The sequence below is a fragment of the Choloepus didactylus genome, chromosome 8, assembly GCF_015220235.1.
Source record: "Choloepus didactylus isolate mChoDid1 chromosome 8, mChoDid1.pri, whole genome shotgun sequence".
Lineage (NCBI taxonomy): Eukaryota > Metazoa > Chordata > Mammalia > Pilosa > Megalonychidae > Choloepus > Choloepus didactylus.
Window position 1 is genome coordinate 15,746,603 of NC_051314.1, and position 14,693 is coordinate 15,761,295.

General features: G+C 60.1%; 2 protein-coding genes across 4 annotated transcripts in view; both read left to right on the top strand.

Annotated features, from left to right (window-relative positions):
- Positions 1 to 7,171, top strand: part of BAIAP2L2 (BAR/IMD domain containing adaptor protein 2 like 2) — a 45,172-nt gene extending 38,001 nt beyond the window's left edge. The window contains exons 8-14 of one of the 2 annotated variants that reach the window (XM_037847536.1): positions 2,282 to 2,434; positions 2,733 to 2,871; positions 3,048 to 3,276; positions 5,512 to 5,616; positions 5,860 to 6,067; positions 6,490 to 6,533; positions 6,726 to 7,171. In XM_037847536.1, coding sequence (XP_037703464.1) covers positions 2,282 to 2,434; positions 2,733 to 2,871; positions 3,048 to 3,276; positions 5,512 to 5,616; positions 5,860 to 6,067; positions 6,490 to 6,533; positions 6,726 to 6,801 — 954 coding nt within the window. In that variant the 3' untranslated portion in view covers positions 6,802 to 7,171. The remainder of the gene's footprint in view (positions 1 to 2,281; positions 2,435 to 2,732; positions 2,872 to 3,047; positions 3,277 to 5,511; positions 5,617 to 5,859; positions 6,068 to 6,489; positions 6,534 to 6,725) is intronic. The other variant, XM_037847537.1, reaches the window with a different exon arrangement.
- A 929-nt stretch (positions 7,172 to 8,100) lies between these two features.
- On the top strand, positions 8,101 to 13,727 carry SLC16A8 (solute carrier family 16 member 8). 2 transcript variants are annotated; one of them, XM_037846731.1, is made up of 5 exons: positions 8,101 to 8,704; positions 8,949 to 9,176; positions 9,889 to 10,032; positions 10,269 to 11,096; positions 12,972 to 13,727. In XM_037846731.1, the coding sequence occupies exons 2-5, from the start codon at positions 8,963 to 8,965 to the stop codon at positions 13,265 to 13,267; spliced, it is 1,482 nt and encodes a 493-aa protein (XP_037702659.1). In that variant the 5' UTR covers positions 8,101 to 8,704; positions 8,949 to 8,962; the 3' UTR covers positions 13,268 to 13,727. The 2 variants fall into 2 exon arrangements, with proteins under 2 accessions (XP_037702659.1, XP_037702658.1); XM_037846730.1 differs by having other exon boundaries at positions 8,952 to 9,176.
- The last annotated feature ends 966 nt before the right edge of the window (positions 13,728 to 14,693 follow it).

Here is a 14,693-nt window from a genome sequence, read left to right on the forward strand (position 1 = left end):
AAGGAAATACTCTAATCAAAAAGTCTCACCAACAGTTGGGTGGGTCACATCTCCATGAAAACAACCTAAACAAAAGGTCCCACCCACAATAAGCTTACATCCACAAGCCCCAATCAGAAGATCATGGCCTTTCCTGGGGTACATAACAATTTCAAACTGGCACCGTGTCTTTCCCCATTTTTTTTTAATTGATTTGTAGGATCTCTTTATATGTTACTAAAGTTAGCCCTTTCTCAGTGATGAGTCGCAAATAATTTCACCAATTTGTCATTTATCATTTGGCTTTGCTTATAGTGGGTTTTGGCATGTTAAAAAGCCATTTTTATTTAGTCAAAGGTGTCAATCTTTTCTTTTATAGCTTATGGGTTTTGTGTCATACTTAGAAAGGCCTTTTATAAATATTTACTTCCATAAATATTTTTAAAATTCTCCCAGGGTCTCCTTTGTGATTTTGAAACCCCATACAGTGTTTCTTCCCCATCACTGGTGCAACTGGTCAGGGGGGAAGGCCGAGAGAAGTCAGTGATGATGTGGCCACAGGCCCTGTGCAGGCTGGGGCTTGGGACTGTGATCCTTCCTCCCAGAGCTCCTCAGTGTCCTGGCAGCAGCTCTCCACTGAATGTTCCCAAACTGGACAAAGTCTTTCTTAAAATGTGGTCTGCAGAGCCTAATGTGCTTACTGCCTGTGAGACAAGTGCACAGAGGCCTTCGGTTTGTCACTGTGCTGTTTTGCTCATTAATTACTGCAAGGAAACAGGGGGGGTATCTGCCTAGTGGCCGGCTGGATGTGAGGCTCTGGGCCTTTCTATCCTCGCTACCTGTCTTGGTTTACCCGGTCTGCTGTAACAAATACAGGAATTTATTTTCTCATGGTTTGGAGGCTAGAAGACCCAAATCAAGGGGGCTGCAGGGTCAGGCTTTCTCTGAAGTCTGTGGACTTCTAACGGTGGCTTGTCGGCAATCTCCATAACTCAAGTTCTGTCTCCTCCCGTGTCCAGATCTCCCTGCTTAGAAGGACTCCAGTCATATTGGATTAAGGTCCACCCTGATTTGGTTTGTTCTCCACTTAACTAATAACATCTTCAAAGATCTTACTTACAAATGGATTCATATCCACAGAACCAGGGATTAGGACTTGAACACATCTTTATGGGGGACATGATTCAATCCATAATACTTCCTGAGATCTCTAGGATGTTTCTAGCAGCTGGGCCAGATTGAAGGAAGAAATTACTGAAAAGTACAGCCATACGAGGCTTCTTCAAAGACAAACTATTACAGACTACTCTGCTGCTTCCTGGCTGTGGCGCCCTAAGCCAGTCATTTAACCTCTCTGACCCTCGGTGTCCTTTTCAGTGAAGTGCAGATAATAATAATACTTGCCTCCCAGGACTGTTGTGAGAATCAAATAGGAAAATGCAGATAAAGCATTCAACACAGGACCTGACTCCGAGTAAGTGTTCAATGAAGGGAAACTTATTCCTAAGGTGACAGACTTGTGCTAGGCCTTGGGGAAGGAGAAGGTTTGGATGGAGAAGAGAGACGCTTTTATAGCTGGAGAACATAGTAGGTCTAACATGTAAAGTCCCTCACCCCACATTGAGTCTGTTCTTGTCCATGTGTGGGGATACTGGAAAAGAGGTGATTATGTAGACTATAAAACGGTATTTGAACGTCCTCTCTTAGAAAACTAACTCAAACTGACTTAAACAGAAAATGTATTTATTACTTTAGTTATTGGGAAGTTCAAGGATTTCAGGTACAGCTGGACCCAGGAGCACAAACGATATCATCAGAAATTTGTCATGCTGTTGCTTACCTTCAATTTCCTGTGTTGGCTTCATTCTACCTATTTAGCAAACCCTGTAAGGGTGAAAGAGTGTATTTTTCTAGATAGTTCTAGGATAAGTCCTGGAAATGTGTTCTTTGGTCAAGTTTTCAGATAAGTACCATCCCTGCACATCACTGGAACCAGAAGGATGGAGGGACCTGGGTAGTCAGGCCTGGGTTCTATCCCTACCTCGGGGCTGGGCAGTGAGGACACCCCAAAGCGCACAGGCTTGGGGTGTGGGGTTTCCCAAGGGAAATGGAGGGGCCTTTGACAAAAGGGCCTGGTGGCCACTGGACGATCCCACAGAGGCCTGTTTGCTCCTTTCAGCTGGAAAATTTGTTCACCCCGAGCTTGCAGGGCCCTAGTTCCTAGGTCTAGGGAGTCATTTGAGGGTCCCCAGGACTCGGGGGGCTGCAGGATCCGCCTGACCCTCGTGACCCGCCTGGCCAGGCCCGCGGGATGCTGCAGAACCGCGTACTGCTGTGGAAGGAGCAGTCGGAGGCCAGCCGCGGCTCGTCGCGCGCCCACTCCCCGGGCCTGCTGGGCCCTGCGCTGGGGCCGCCCTACCCCTCGGGCCGCCTGACGCCCACCCGCCTGGACATGGTGAGGCTCTGGGCGCCCCCGCCGCCGTTCGCGCCCCCGCCGCCGCCCGCACCCCCCGCGGGGCCCTGGGGCCTCAGGGCCCCCACCTGGAGCTTCCTGCCCCCCAGGGGCTCGTTCTACGGAGCGCCCCTTGGTCCTCCCTCCCGTCCTGGCCCGGCCTCGGCGCCCCCGTGGTGGCTGGGCCGCCGGCCCGAGAACCCCTACGCCGACGCCTGGGCCTGGGGGTGGGGGCTGGGCTGAGGCGCCGAGGCCCCGGCCCCTCCCCGCCCCACCCTCCCCTGCCCGTCTCCCCTCGCAGCCCCCGAGGCCTCTGGCAGAGTTCAGCTCCCCACGCAGCCTGCACGGCTCGGGCTCCTACGGCCCCGAGCCCGCCGAGGCGCGGTCCGCGTCCCAGCTGGAGCCTGAGCGCCGGTCCCTGCCCAGGACGCCGTCCGCCTGTGAGTGCCCCGCGGGCCCGGAGTGCAGAGGGAGGGCCCCAGAACCAGGCTGGGAACCCGGGGGGGCCGGGAAGAGGAACTGGGGTGGCGCTGCAGCAGGAGGGAGCAAGGGCAGACACGAGGGAGGACTTCCCATCCACGTGCCGCTGCGCTCCCCGCCCGCTCCCCTCCGGCAGCCTCGCTTTACACCAGCAGCACGCAGCCTTCGCGCTCCAACTCCTTCGGCGAGCGTCCCGGCGGCGGTGGCGGCGGTGGCAGGGGCTCCACGAAAGTCCGCGCCCTGGTCTCGCACTCGGAGGGCGCCAACCACACGCTGCTGCGCTTCTCGGCGGGTGACGTCGTGGAAGTGCTAGTGCCCGAGGCCCAGAACGGCTGGCTCTATGGCAAGCTGGAGGGCTCGTCAGCGTGAGTGGGAGCCTTGGGGTGCAAGGTGGGGTGGACGGAGTTACCGGGAGGCCTGGGCTCCAGCCGGTACTGAGGCTCCCTGGCTCCCCTTGGGACCTGGGAGGACTGCCCCTGCCTGGGCCAGTTTCCTCTTCCGTTCAATGGGGATAGGAAGAGCCACCTTGCCAAGTTCGGGCTGGTGGCCATGAGAGGGTGGTAGAGCCCCGGGGATGCGAAGGTCCTCTAAGAGGTGTGGAAAGGTACAGAAATCCAATTCCTTGAGCACCTACCGTGCACCTGGCACTGCAGGGGAGGGCAGCTCTGCCGCAGAGCCTGAGAGGATGATCTGGGATGGGAGGGGAGGTGGGCACTGAATGCTGTGCTGCTGGGGCCTCCTGAGAGCAAGGAGCAGAGGCGGTGCTGGGACCCGACAGGCTGAAATGTGCCCACCTCCTTGCAGTTGCGAACACTGGAAATCCCTAAGGAACCTAAACTGGGGCTGGAGAGGAAATAGGGAAGTATGTCACAAGCCTGGAGGAGAGCAGGGGTTGGCAGCCAAAAGAGGGAGCCTGCAGGAATCACCCTTTCTGCAGGAGAAAAAAGGGGAAAGTGGGAGCTTGCTGGATCAGGGCAGCCAGCCTTCCTGGGGGCTTATGGACAGGAGTGCGTGCCCACTCCTCATGCTGCAGCCGGCAAGGAATGAATGGGGGAAAGTACAGGGCATGAACGAATGGATGCAGATGCGGAGGAGTTGGCCGCTGCATGAGCAGGTCCATGGACGGCCTGTAGTCATGTGGGTTGGTGGAGGTGGACGGATGGATGTGGGGGTGGTTGTGTGTGGAGCTGTAGGTGTGCTTGGGTGAGTGGATGAGTAGGTTGGTGGGTGGGGATAGCCTTTGGTTGGAGGCACAGGAGGATGCATGAATGTGGGGTGCATCCATAGACTGATGGGTGAATGGGGAGGTATGTGAGTGGGTTGATGGGTGGGTGGCTGGGCAGGTGGGTGCCTGGATGGATGGGTGGATTAGTGGATACACCCTGGCTGGGTTTTCCATGAGTAGCTGCTCACATGGACGATGGATTGTGTGAATGGGTGATGCATGGTGGGTTCCTAGTTAGGTGCAGAGGTGTGTGGATAGATGAGCAGATGGGCAGGTGACCACAGAGATCATGAATGGAAGGGTTGGTGGGTGGGCAGAGATGACAGAACCAAATGGTGGAACCACTCACTGTGGGAATGCCTGCTTTGCAGACCCACATGCAGACGGTAGCCTGGTGCCACCCAGAGGTCCCCATGACAGGTGTAGAACAAACTTCCTGGGGACCTGATTATAAAACCTTCTAGACTGTGATCTCAAACCACATTCCTGGAGCATCGTGATCCTTTCTGTGCCTCCTAGCTTAGGAAAAGTGATGTCAAACATTATTAGTAGGCACTTTATGATGAAAAGGAAGTAAAACATGCTGAAATGGCATGAGCCCGTCAGTTTGAGTTGAAACAGCTTGTTACCTTCAGGATACTTTCGGGCATCCTGAACCTAGGTTACCTTCCATTACCTTGAGGATGTTGTTGATTGGGCCTTTTGGAGAACCTTATCTCAGGTGTTCTGCAAGAACCTGATGGGTTCTGTGGCATCTGAAAAGTTTAAGGAACATCGATTGTGGTGCCTTCCCCTCCCGATCCAGCCGCTCCAAAGGTGCGGTAATGAGCCTCCAGCCCCCACAGGCTCCAGGAACAGGAGCAGAGTGCTGTGGGGCAGCTCAGCATTCGGGGTGAATGGGGCCACCCAGAGCCAGAGGCTGGGGTAGAGAGAAGCAGCTGGCTTGAGTGGAAAGAGCACTGGATTAGGAGTCCTCTGGGCTCCCACCCCCAGCCCCTTAGCTCACTGCCTTGTAATCACCTGTTTGCGGGTCTGTCTCCCCTCCGGGCTGGGAGCTTATTGGGGGCAGGGATTGTCTTGTTCACTGTGTGCTGGCAGTGAGGCAGTGCGTTTCGGTCTCTACCTGTCCTTCTTGGACCTCATGTTCCTTTCTAAGATGCCAACCCAAGGTTGGACGGGTGCGTTATGGCCAGAGTGTAAGGCCTTGAATGCCAGGAAAGACCTCCCGCACGAGATTAAATGAGTTAATACCCACAAAGCCCTTTGGGCGAGGCCAGGCTCTAGCAGCGCTCAGCACTTGTCCTGCTCCTGCCGGGCTGTTCTTTTGATCGTTGTTATTGGGCGTTGCTAAGGGACCCTCTGCTTGACCCCGCAGGAGCGGCTGGTTCCCCGAGGCCTATGTGAAGCCTTTGGAGGAGGTGCCCTTGAACCCCATGACCTCCATGACTCCTATAACCCCTGTGAATGAGCTACCTTCCAGGTATACCTGGGGGTTGAGGGCAGGGTAGAGGTGGGGAATGTGATTTGAAGTCCGGAGTGGGCCCAGCCCCCTTCAGCCCCTGGAGAACCTACCTGTCTATTTATGAAGGTCATTGTGTCCATCCCTCTGCCTCCTTTCAGGACGGCCCTCATGCCCATGGTCTCCTTTCAGCCAGGTGCTGGGGAGGCGGCTGCTGGGTGCCTTGACCCCTCCCCTCCTTTCCCCTCCTTTCCCTGGACTCAGGTCCTACCCACTCCGGGGGAGCCACAGCCTCGACGACCTCCTGGACCGGCCGGGCAACTCCACGGCCCCCTCAGAGTACTGGGATGGCCAGACCCGCTCCCGTACGCCGAGCCAGGTCCCAAGCCGCGCCCCCAGCCCTGCCCCGACGCCCTTGCCTGGCAGCCGCCGAAGCAGTATAGGCAGCATGGGGGTGGCCAGTGATGCCAAGGTGAGCCCCCCCCACCTGTCCCCAGCCCCAGGAGGCAAGAGGCTGACCCCAGTCCCACCCTGGCTCCAGTCTGCCCATGGAACGGGGTTCTGAGTCTGGGTGAAGGGTGGGAGGGGAAGCCTTAGTCTCAGGAACTGGAGCCCTGAGTGTCCCACTGGAAGCACCAGGAAAGGCCTCCCTTCCCCAGGACCAGGGCCCAGGTCAGAACGTGGTCAGGATGGGGTGGGGCAGCTGGGCACCTCCCCATGGGGTCGCCCCCATCCTGTCCTTGGGAGTGGTTAGCCTGCCACATGGTACTTGGGTCCAGAGGCTTCTCAAATCTGAAACCCACAGAATTCTGGGAAACGGGGGAGTGAAAGGAGGGGCAGGGGCTGGTTTGCCCCTCTCCCCACCGTCCCGGCCCCTCTCCACCCTCACTGCAGAAACTCATGTGCTGGGAGCAGCAACCCCCAGAACTCTTCCCTCGGTGAGTCCCCACTGAGGGCCAGGGGAGTCGGGCTCAGGGAGGGCTTGGAAGAGGAGGCGAGGTGGGGAAGCTGGGGGACCTGGGGGACAGGAGGCGGGGTGGACAGCTGGCTCAGCTGCCCGCCTGCCCTCCCTGGGCTCATGGCCAGTTGGGGATCTGCGCCCCTCACCCCAACCTCCCCCACCCCACCAGAGGCACGAATCCCTTCGCCACCGTGAAGCTGCGTCCCACTGTCACCAACGACCGCTCAGCACCCCTCATCCGCTGAGGCGCCTTCCTCCGTCTGGGGCCTGAGGTCAACCCTTCCCCAACACCGGCCTAGGGGCCACCCTACAGCTGGGGACAGCAGCAGCAGCAGATCCGAGAAGCCGGCCCTGATGCTGGGTGGGGAGCTGCCGACGGTGCTGGCCTGGGGCCTTCAGAGTGAAGCAGGCAGAATTGGGGGACAGAACACATTCTTCCCTTCCAGGGGCCCCAGGATTCTCCCTGGGGGGCCTGTCTCTTGCCCTCCAACCTCTTTTCCCCTTCCCTGCCCCAGTAGGGAGGAGCCCCTGCCGCCGCCCCCCCCCCCATATCCCTGTTTAACTTTTGTAAATGTTGAGAAATAAAGGAAGTGGACAAGGCAGCAGGAACGGTGGCATTTGATTTAGGGGACAAGGCTTAGGGAGGAGGCCCCACTGGAGAATGGAGTCCAGGGGGCTCACGGCCAGTGTCTGGGAGGCCTGAACCCTCCCAGCCCTTCACATCCCTCATTTTGCCCAAACATCTTACCACCACCACCATCTCCACCCCAGGATACCCAGGAACTAGGGGTCCCTCCAAAGTGGGGGGGAGGGGTGGCACTAGCCAGGGTCCAGGACCCCCAGCAACGCCCCTCAGATGGCCTGGGATACAAGTGCCCTTTGTTCTAGGTCTGGATTAGCCTTATCCTGGGAAAGGACTCACAGGGGCCCCTTCTGGAATGTGGCCTGGGGTGGGGGTGGGGGGGTGAGAAGTTCAGGAGATTAGGGATGGTGGGCTCCCTCCACGCTGGGCCAAGGACCCAAACACCCGACTAGGACCCCCGGCAGGACTCTGTGTGTCCGCCTGAGGCTGCAAAAGGTGGCCCCGGCCTCGTCCTCTCTCCCTGGATGGGGACCCCACTTGGGGCCTAGCCTGGCCGGGCTCACACTCAGCTGCCCTGTCCCTTGTGGGACAAAGCCTCTTAGCAGGGGTGGGGGTGGGGGAGGCCCTAAGCCCCAGGCCCAGGGGAGCGAGGTGGCGGGTGAGAGCCAGGCCCGTGGCTGATCTGGAGGCTGGTGGGGAGCCTGGGAGTCACGTCTGCGAGCTGAGCCCCATCGGGGTAAGAGTTGCGGGAGCTCTGGGGAGGTGGTCCCTGCCTGCAGACCTCGGCTGTGAGGCTCAGCACTCAAATCCACCGCACTGGCCCAGGTGAGTGTGGGATCCCCATGTTCATGTGGCTGATGGGAGGACAACAGAAAGCAGAGGCTGGACCTGGGGCAAGGGGGTGGGGGGGGCAGAGTGCCTGTCATTCACGGGGGGCCATGCATTGCCCAGTGACTGGAGGGACACCCCAGTGCTGAGGGAGAGGAAGAGGCTGGCCAGGAAGCCGGGGATCCTCACCCCAGCTCTGGGTGGTCCATCTGGCCTCTGGCCCACAGGACCTTTGGTGGAGCTCCAGCAGCGAGGGACTTCGGAGCCCTGCTCTGCCCATGAAGGGGGTCAGGGCTCCTAGGGGCTCGGGCAGGTCTCCAGTGCCCCCTCAAAGGTCCCCTCTCCGGAAATTCCAGTTAGACTGGCCTAAGTCTGGGGTGATCAGTCCCCCATTTACAGGTGGGGAAACTAGCTAAGGGGAGAAGGCTGAGCTGGGAGGAGCTGGAACTCAGCGCTCCTGGCTTCTGAGACAAGACACGTTTTTGTGTTCTCCTGTGTTGTTTTTTTTTCATCCTAATGTTCCAATGACAATAGTCTTTCCTGATCATTGAGAAAAATGAGGAACATACCATAAGGCCAAGGGAGGACATAAACTGCCCCTGGACAGGCCCATTTTGCAGGCTGGCACGTGGCCCCCACCCCACCCACCTGCTCACCCGGGAACCCCCTCTCCTGCTGTCACCAGGGCAGGGGGAAGAAGTGCCTCCAGAGGGAGCCTTCCTGAAGACAAGTCCCAGGTGGGAATGACCCACCACTATTTCCCCCTCATCTACACCCCCCCTTCCAGGCGCCTGTTGAAGGAGGGGGTGGTTTGGGGTGCAGCTTTTACCTCAAGTTCCTCTCCTGGCTCCTTGCCCTGCGCAGGGCTCTGGGGGGTAGCCCCGGGCCTCCGTTTCCCCAACCTGGGTCTCCTTTCCCCGTCCCTGTCTGCACTATGGCCTCACGCGGCTCCCTCTGTGCCCCACCCCGCCCTACCCCCAGCAGAGGCGGCTGCGATGGGTGCTGGCGGCCCCCGGCGGGACGCGGGGCCCCCCGACGGCGGCTGGGGCTGGGCGGTGCTGGCCGCCTGCTTCGTGGTCACCGGCTTCGCCTACGGCTTCCCCAAGGCCGTGAGCGTCTTCTTCCGCGCCCTCATGCGCGACTTCGGCGCCGGCTACAGCGACACAGCCTGGGTGTCCTCCATCATGCTCGCCATGCTCTACGGCACCGGTCAGCGTCCCCTCCCGCAGCCCGGACTAGGGCCCAGGATCACGCACCAGGAGGCCCAGACCTCGGAGCCTTCAGGGAAAGCCCCTCCCTCCTGTGGAAACCCTGGCACCCGGAGGGAGAGGAGGGGAGGGGAGGGGAGGGGAGGGGGGATGTGGGCCGCGGCCAGAAGGGGGGCCGGGGACCCTGTGGCTGACCGGCACCTTGGCCAGCAGGCAGGGCCTCTCCATTCCTGCCCAACAGACCCATTCCCGCTTCCTGCCTCCCAACCACCTGTGGGGGTGCAGGGAGATGTTGGGGTTCTCAATCCGCTCCCCCTCCCTCACCGTAAGCCAGTGCAACCTGCAGCTCTGAGGGAGTTGGGCGGGGCTAGTCGCTTGGGAGGAGCCTGGGGAGGAAGCAGGGGGCTTGGAGCCTGAGAAGATAACATGTGGATGGGATCCTCTTCTATTTTGGGCTCTGGGTTCTTAGGGGGGAATCTCTGGGACAGGACACGGCCCTCCCCTGTGTCCTCAAAGGCCGCTGTCTCCTCGGTCTGTCCCAGCTGAGCTGTGTGACTCTGGCCAGCCACGGCCCTCTCTGGGCCCCTGAACAGGGAGTGATCTTATCCCTTCGAGGCCGCCTTCCAGGAATGGGAGGTGCAAAGCCTGCAGCGTGGGGCCCACTGGAGAGGAGACTGGTGCAGCCTGGGTGGTGATCCTGCCCTGTCCCGCAGGCCCCGTGTCCAGCGTCCTCGTGACCCGCTTTGGCTGCCGCCCAGTGATGCTGGTGGGTGGGCTGTTGGCTTCGGCAGGCATGGTCCTGGCCTCCTTTACCACGCGCCTCCTGGAGCTGTACCTGACGGCTGGGGTGCTCACAGGTGAGGGCGCCCAGCGCTCTGCTCCCTTGAGCGGGGGTGAGAGGGAGAGGGGGATCGGTAGTCTCGGGGGCGAGACTTCCTGTCCTCAGTTTCCCCACGAGGGGCGGTCCTTGAAGTTCCTGGGCTCAGTTTCCCCGGGTTCTGCCTTCCCCGTCGGGGCCCCGCCGCTCGCTCCGGCGGGGGACTGGGGAGCAGGCGCCCCCGGGGAGCCCAGCACAGCGCCTCCTCGCCCGCAGGCCTGGGCTTGGCCCTCAACTTCCAGCCATCGCTCATCATGCTGGGGCTGTACTTCGAGCGGCGGCGGCCTCTGGCCAACGGGCTGGCGGCGGCGGGCAGTCCCGTTTTCCTGTCGGCGCTGTCGCCGCTCGGCCAGCGGCTGCTCGAGAGCTTCGGCTGGCGCGGCGGCTTCCTGCTGCTCGGCGGCCTCCTGCTGCACTGCTGCGCGTGTGGCGCCGTCATGCGGCCGCCCCCGGGGCCCGGTCCGCGGCCGCGCAAGGACGGCGTCGGGGGCGCTGCGGGTGAGGAGGAGGAGGGCCGAGCCAAGCTGCGCCTGCGCGGGGCGCCCCCTGGCGGCCAAGCCCGCGGGCGCCTGCTGGATGTGGCGGTGTGCGCCGACCGCGCCTTCGCGGTGTACGCGGTCACCAAGTTCCTGATGGCGCTCGGGCTCTTCGTGCCCGCCATCCTGCTGGTGAACTACGCCAAGGACGCGGGCGTGCCCGACGCCGACGCCGCCTTCCTGCTGTCCATCGTGGGCTTCGTGGACATCGTGGCGCGGCCGGCGTGCGGCGCCCTGGCGGGGCTGGCGCGCCTGCGTCCGCGCGTCGCCTACCTCTTCAGCCTGGCCCTGCTGGCCAATGGGCTCATAGACCTGGGCAGCGCGCACGCGCGCTCCTACGGCTCCCTCATCGCCTTCTGCGTCGCCTTCGGCCTCTCCTACGGCATGGTGGGCGCGCTGCAGTTCGAGGTGCTCATGGCGGCGGTGGGCGCGCACCGCTTCCCCAGTGCTCTGGGCCTGGTGCTGCTCGTCGAGGCCGTGGCGGTGCTCATCGGACCGCCCTCTGCCGGTGCGCCCCGCGGGCGGAGGGGTGGTGTGGCCTGGTGCCTCTACGGCCAGGGGAAGTCCCCACCCCACCACCAAACAGCACATCCAGGGGTGAAAGGAATGACCCACCTAGTGGGGTGAACCATCCCCACCCCCACCCCATGGCCAGTTAGCTCGTCCCCTGCTCCAGGTGGAAGACCGAAAAGACAGGAAAGGTGCCAAAAATAAACTAGCATTGCTAGCTAGTCCCTTCCATCACCTTGAGGTAAAGTCAGATGCTCATTCTCATTTTACAGACGGGGAAACTGAGGAACACAGGCTTAACACAGGCCCGCCCCTTTGAAACACTGTGTCTGGATGCTGGCTCTCCCCAGCATGGAAGAGTGCCTCTGGGAACTCAGCCCTAGGCTGAGAGCAGAGTGGGGGTGCTCAGCAGGTGGGAAGGGAGAGGAAGGAGAGATGCTGGCAGACTGCCTGCTGGCACCCTACATTCGTCACCTCCCTTTGGCACCAGCAACAGGAATTCCCATGATCGGGGTCATCAGGGAGGGCTTCCTGATGGACAGTCTTGCAGGGCAGGGCACAGTGTGAGCAGGCACAGGGTGTGTTTGGGACCAAGTTCCCATACAGGTGAAGAGCTAAGATTGGAAAAGTGTGGGGTAGAGAGAGGGCTGAGGTCAGGTTTCATGATAGGGCAATGGGGCGGGGGGAGAGGGGGTGCCATTGCTGGAACCCAGGCCACGCTGTCCCTGAGACAGGGTGAGCTGCTTGTCCTTCCTCCAGGGCTGGGCTGGCCAAGTCTGCCCTCATCAAGCTTTGTTATCTTGGCCGACCTGGGTGGGAGCAGCCAAGTCCCTGAGCCAGTGTGCTGCCGAACCCCAAGCTCACTACCAAAACTCAAAACCAGCCCTCATCCCCATCCCCCACCCCCGAGGCTCAGGGACCCACTGTCCATTTTCTTGTTTGACCCGGAGTTCAGGTGGGGATGGATCTAAAGGGCAGGGAAGAAGGGGTGCTGGGCCAGGAGAAGGTGGAGAAGCTGGTGTGATTGATCACGTCAAGGACACCATGGAGCTGAGTGTGGGAAGGTCAAAGATGGAGCTGGCTGGGCAGGGACCAGGATAGCAGGTTTGGGGGCTCAGATGAGGGGAGCCAGCTCAGAGGCCCCAGCTCAGGGGTCACAGAAATGCCAATCAAGGGATCCTTCCAGGTGTGGGCAGCCTCCAGAATGCTCCAGAGAGAGGGTGGAGCCCACAGAGGGACCACCCTGTAGGAGGAAGTATTTGCAATTAAAAGATTTTCCTGAGTATGAAAGTAATAGGTACATGTGCTAGAAAAGGGGAAACACAGAGAAGGAAATAGGAGTTACCCACAAGTCCTATATCCCAGCCTATCTAATGATAGTTCAGTCTGGGGTGCTGGTGGCCCCCTGGAAGGGACAGGAGGAGGCCTGGGGGAGGGGGGCACTGAGCCAGGCCCTTGGAGACCAGGGGATTTAAGTGGAAAGAGCAAGAGCTGGAGGCCCTCAGGAAAGCAGGGCTGAGCCCAATGCCCCCACCCCTACCCCTGTGGCCCCAGCTGGGCAAGTCATGGGGCATTTGTGAGGCTTGAATGGTTGTGTGCATGTGTATGTGTGTGTGAAGGGAGTGCCTTGTAAACTGTAAGGTGCTGTCTCACTAAAGGCACTTGGGAAACTGAGGTTCAGGGAAGATCCACGTAAGTTCTTGAGTCTGGGTTTTCGCGTCTGTAAAAAGAGAGTATGATCAGGACATATGTGTTTTTCATTCATGTGTCCCACCAAGTCTGGGGTGCCAGCCTTTATCTAGGGGTGGGGATGTGTGATGAGTGGGGTCCCTGAAAGCCCTTACCTCTCCATTCCCTACCTCCCCCCCCACAGGCCGCCTGGTGGACACCCTGAAGAACTATGAGATTATCTTCTACCTGGCCGGCTCCGAGGTGGTCCTAGCTGGGCTCTTCATGGCAGCTGCCACCCACTGTTGCCTGCACCGTCCACGGGATGCCCCAGCCAGCCGGGGCGCTGAGCACCACACAGAGGATGCTGAGGCCGAAGGGGACTCTGAGGCTGAAGGGGACCCTGAGACCCTCCCCGCGGGCGACGTGGAGCCCAGCAGCCTGGAGATGCTGAGTCCCTGGGCCAGGCCTGCCAAACCCGAGGTGGTTGCTGAGTCCTGAGCCTGTGCAGTGCGGGGCGCACTAGGCTGGGTGGCCAGGTGACTTCGGGAAAGGGGCTTACCTCTCAGAGCCCCAGCTGCCGGCCTGGCACACTGGGAAGCTCGTCTGAGGTGGCCACCCCTGGGCCCCAAGTCAGGGGTCTGTCTGATTCCTTGGGTGTCAGGAGAACTCCCTTCCCCATCTGCCCAGGATCTTCCTCCCCCTCGGGGAAGACTGTTGTGGTTGGACAGTCATAAAGCTCAGCTGAAAGGGCCAAAGGACAGGAGGTTCTGTTCCCGCGCCAAGATGGGGTGGGGTGGGGGTCGGAAGGAGACTGAGAAGGTTCCAGGGACCTCTGACCCAGATTTCCAGTCAAGAGGAGTTAGGGGAGGGAGCTTCAGGGATGGAGAGTTGGGAGGGGAGAGGGGGATTATTCCCAGAGACCTGAGGGGTTTGATGGCGCAATGCTAGGGCTCTGCTTCTATCTTCCCCAGGGGCTCGTCTCTGCTTGGCAGCCTCCTGGGGTGGCAGCAACTGTGGCTAGAGGGTGGGGGCTGCTGGGAGGGAGGGACCCAGAGCAATCTCAGAAGGAGCACAGGCCGTGGAGTCACAGGCTGGGGGGCGAATCCTGGCTCAGTGGCTGGGAGGCTCGGTCTCTTGCACACTGGAGGGGGAGGGTGAACAGTTCCCTCCCGGGGCACACCAGGGGGTGTGGGGGCTGCTTTCCAGTTGTGCACAACCCCCCCTTCCTAAGAGGATGCCCTCCCCCAGCCGAGCTGTGGCTCTCCTGTCTCCAGTGTGTCCTGGGGGCTGTGGCCTTTGTTCTGGACTCTGGACAGCCTGGTCACCCCGCTGACCTGGGCATTTGCTCTCCCCTAGTGGGAAGTCTGGGGTTTGCCCCTCTCTTGCACCTTGACCCCAACAGTGCAGGGATTTCCGTGTCTTACCCCAGTTGGGAAGTTTCCAGGCCCCATTCCGTTTTTTCTCTTCCCACCAATTTGGTGGCTTCTCTCAGTGTCTTCCTCCAAACCGTGAGGTGTGAGTGGGCCCCGGCCAGGAGGCAGCCCTCTTCCCATGGACACTGCACTCCTTCCAGCAGACCCCTCTGCAGAGCCTACCCACTGGTGACACCCCTCCCCACAGACCTGGCAGCTGGGCCATCCTTTCCATCCCAGCCCCAGAGGTCGGGGAGCCCCTGTCAGATGCCTGGCTTGTGACAGTTCTGCTGTGGCATCCCCAGAGCCATTGGGACAATGACTACATTGTATTTCATTTAACATACACTCATATAGTGCTTACTCGGTGGCAGGTGTGAGTCTAGGCCCTTCACAAATGTTAACTCCTTCAATCTTCACAACCCAGAGGTAGATGCTGAAAATATCCACACTTCACAGATGGCAAGGGAGGCCCAGGGAGGTGAGGAACTAACCCGGCTCACACAGGCCGG

Coding starts and splice junctions, on each gene's coding strand:
- SLC16A8 (XM_037846731.1), top strand. CDS start 8,963: ATGGGTGCTGGCGGCCCCCGGCGGGACGCGGGGCCCCCCGACGGCGGC. Junction 9,177..9,888: donor CGCCATGCTCTACGGCACCG/GTCAGCGTCCCC, acceptor CCTGTCCCGCAG/GCCCCGTGTCCAGCGTCCTC. Junction 10,033..10,268: donor GACGGCTGGGGTGCTCACAG/GTGAGGGCGCCC, acceptor CCTCGCCCGCAG/GCCTGGGCTTGGCCCTCAAC.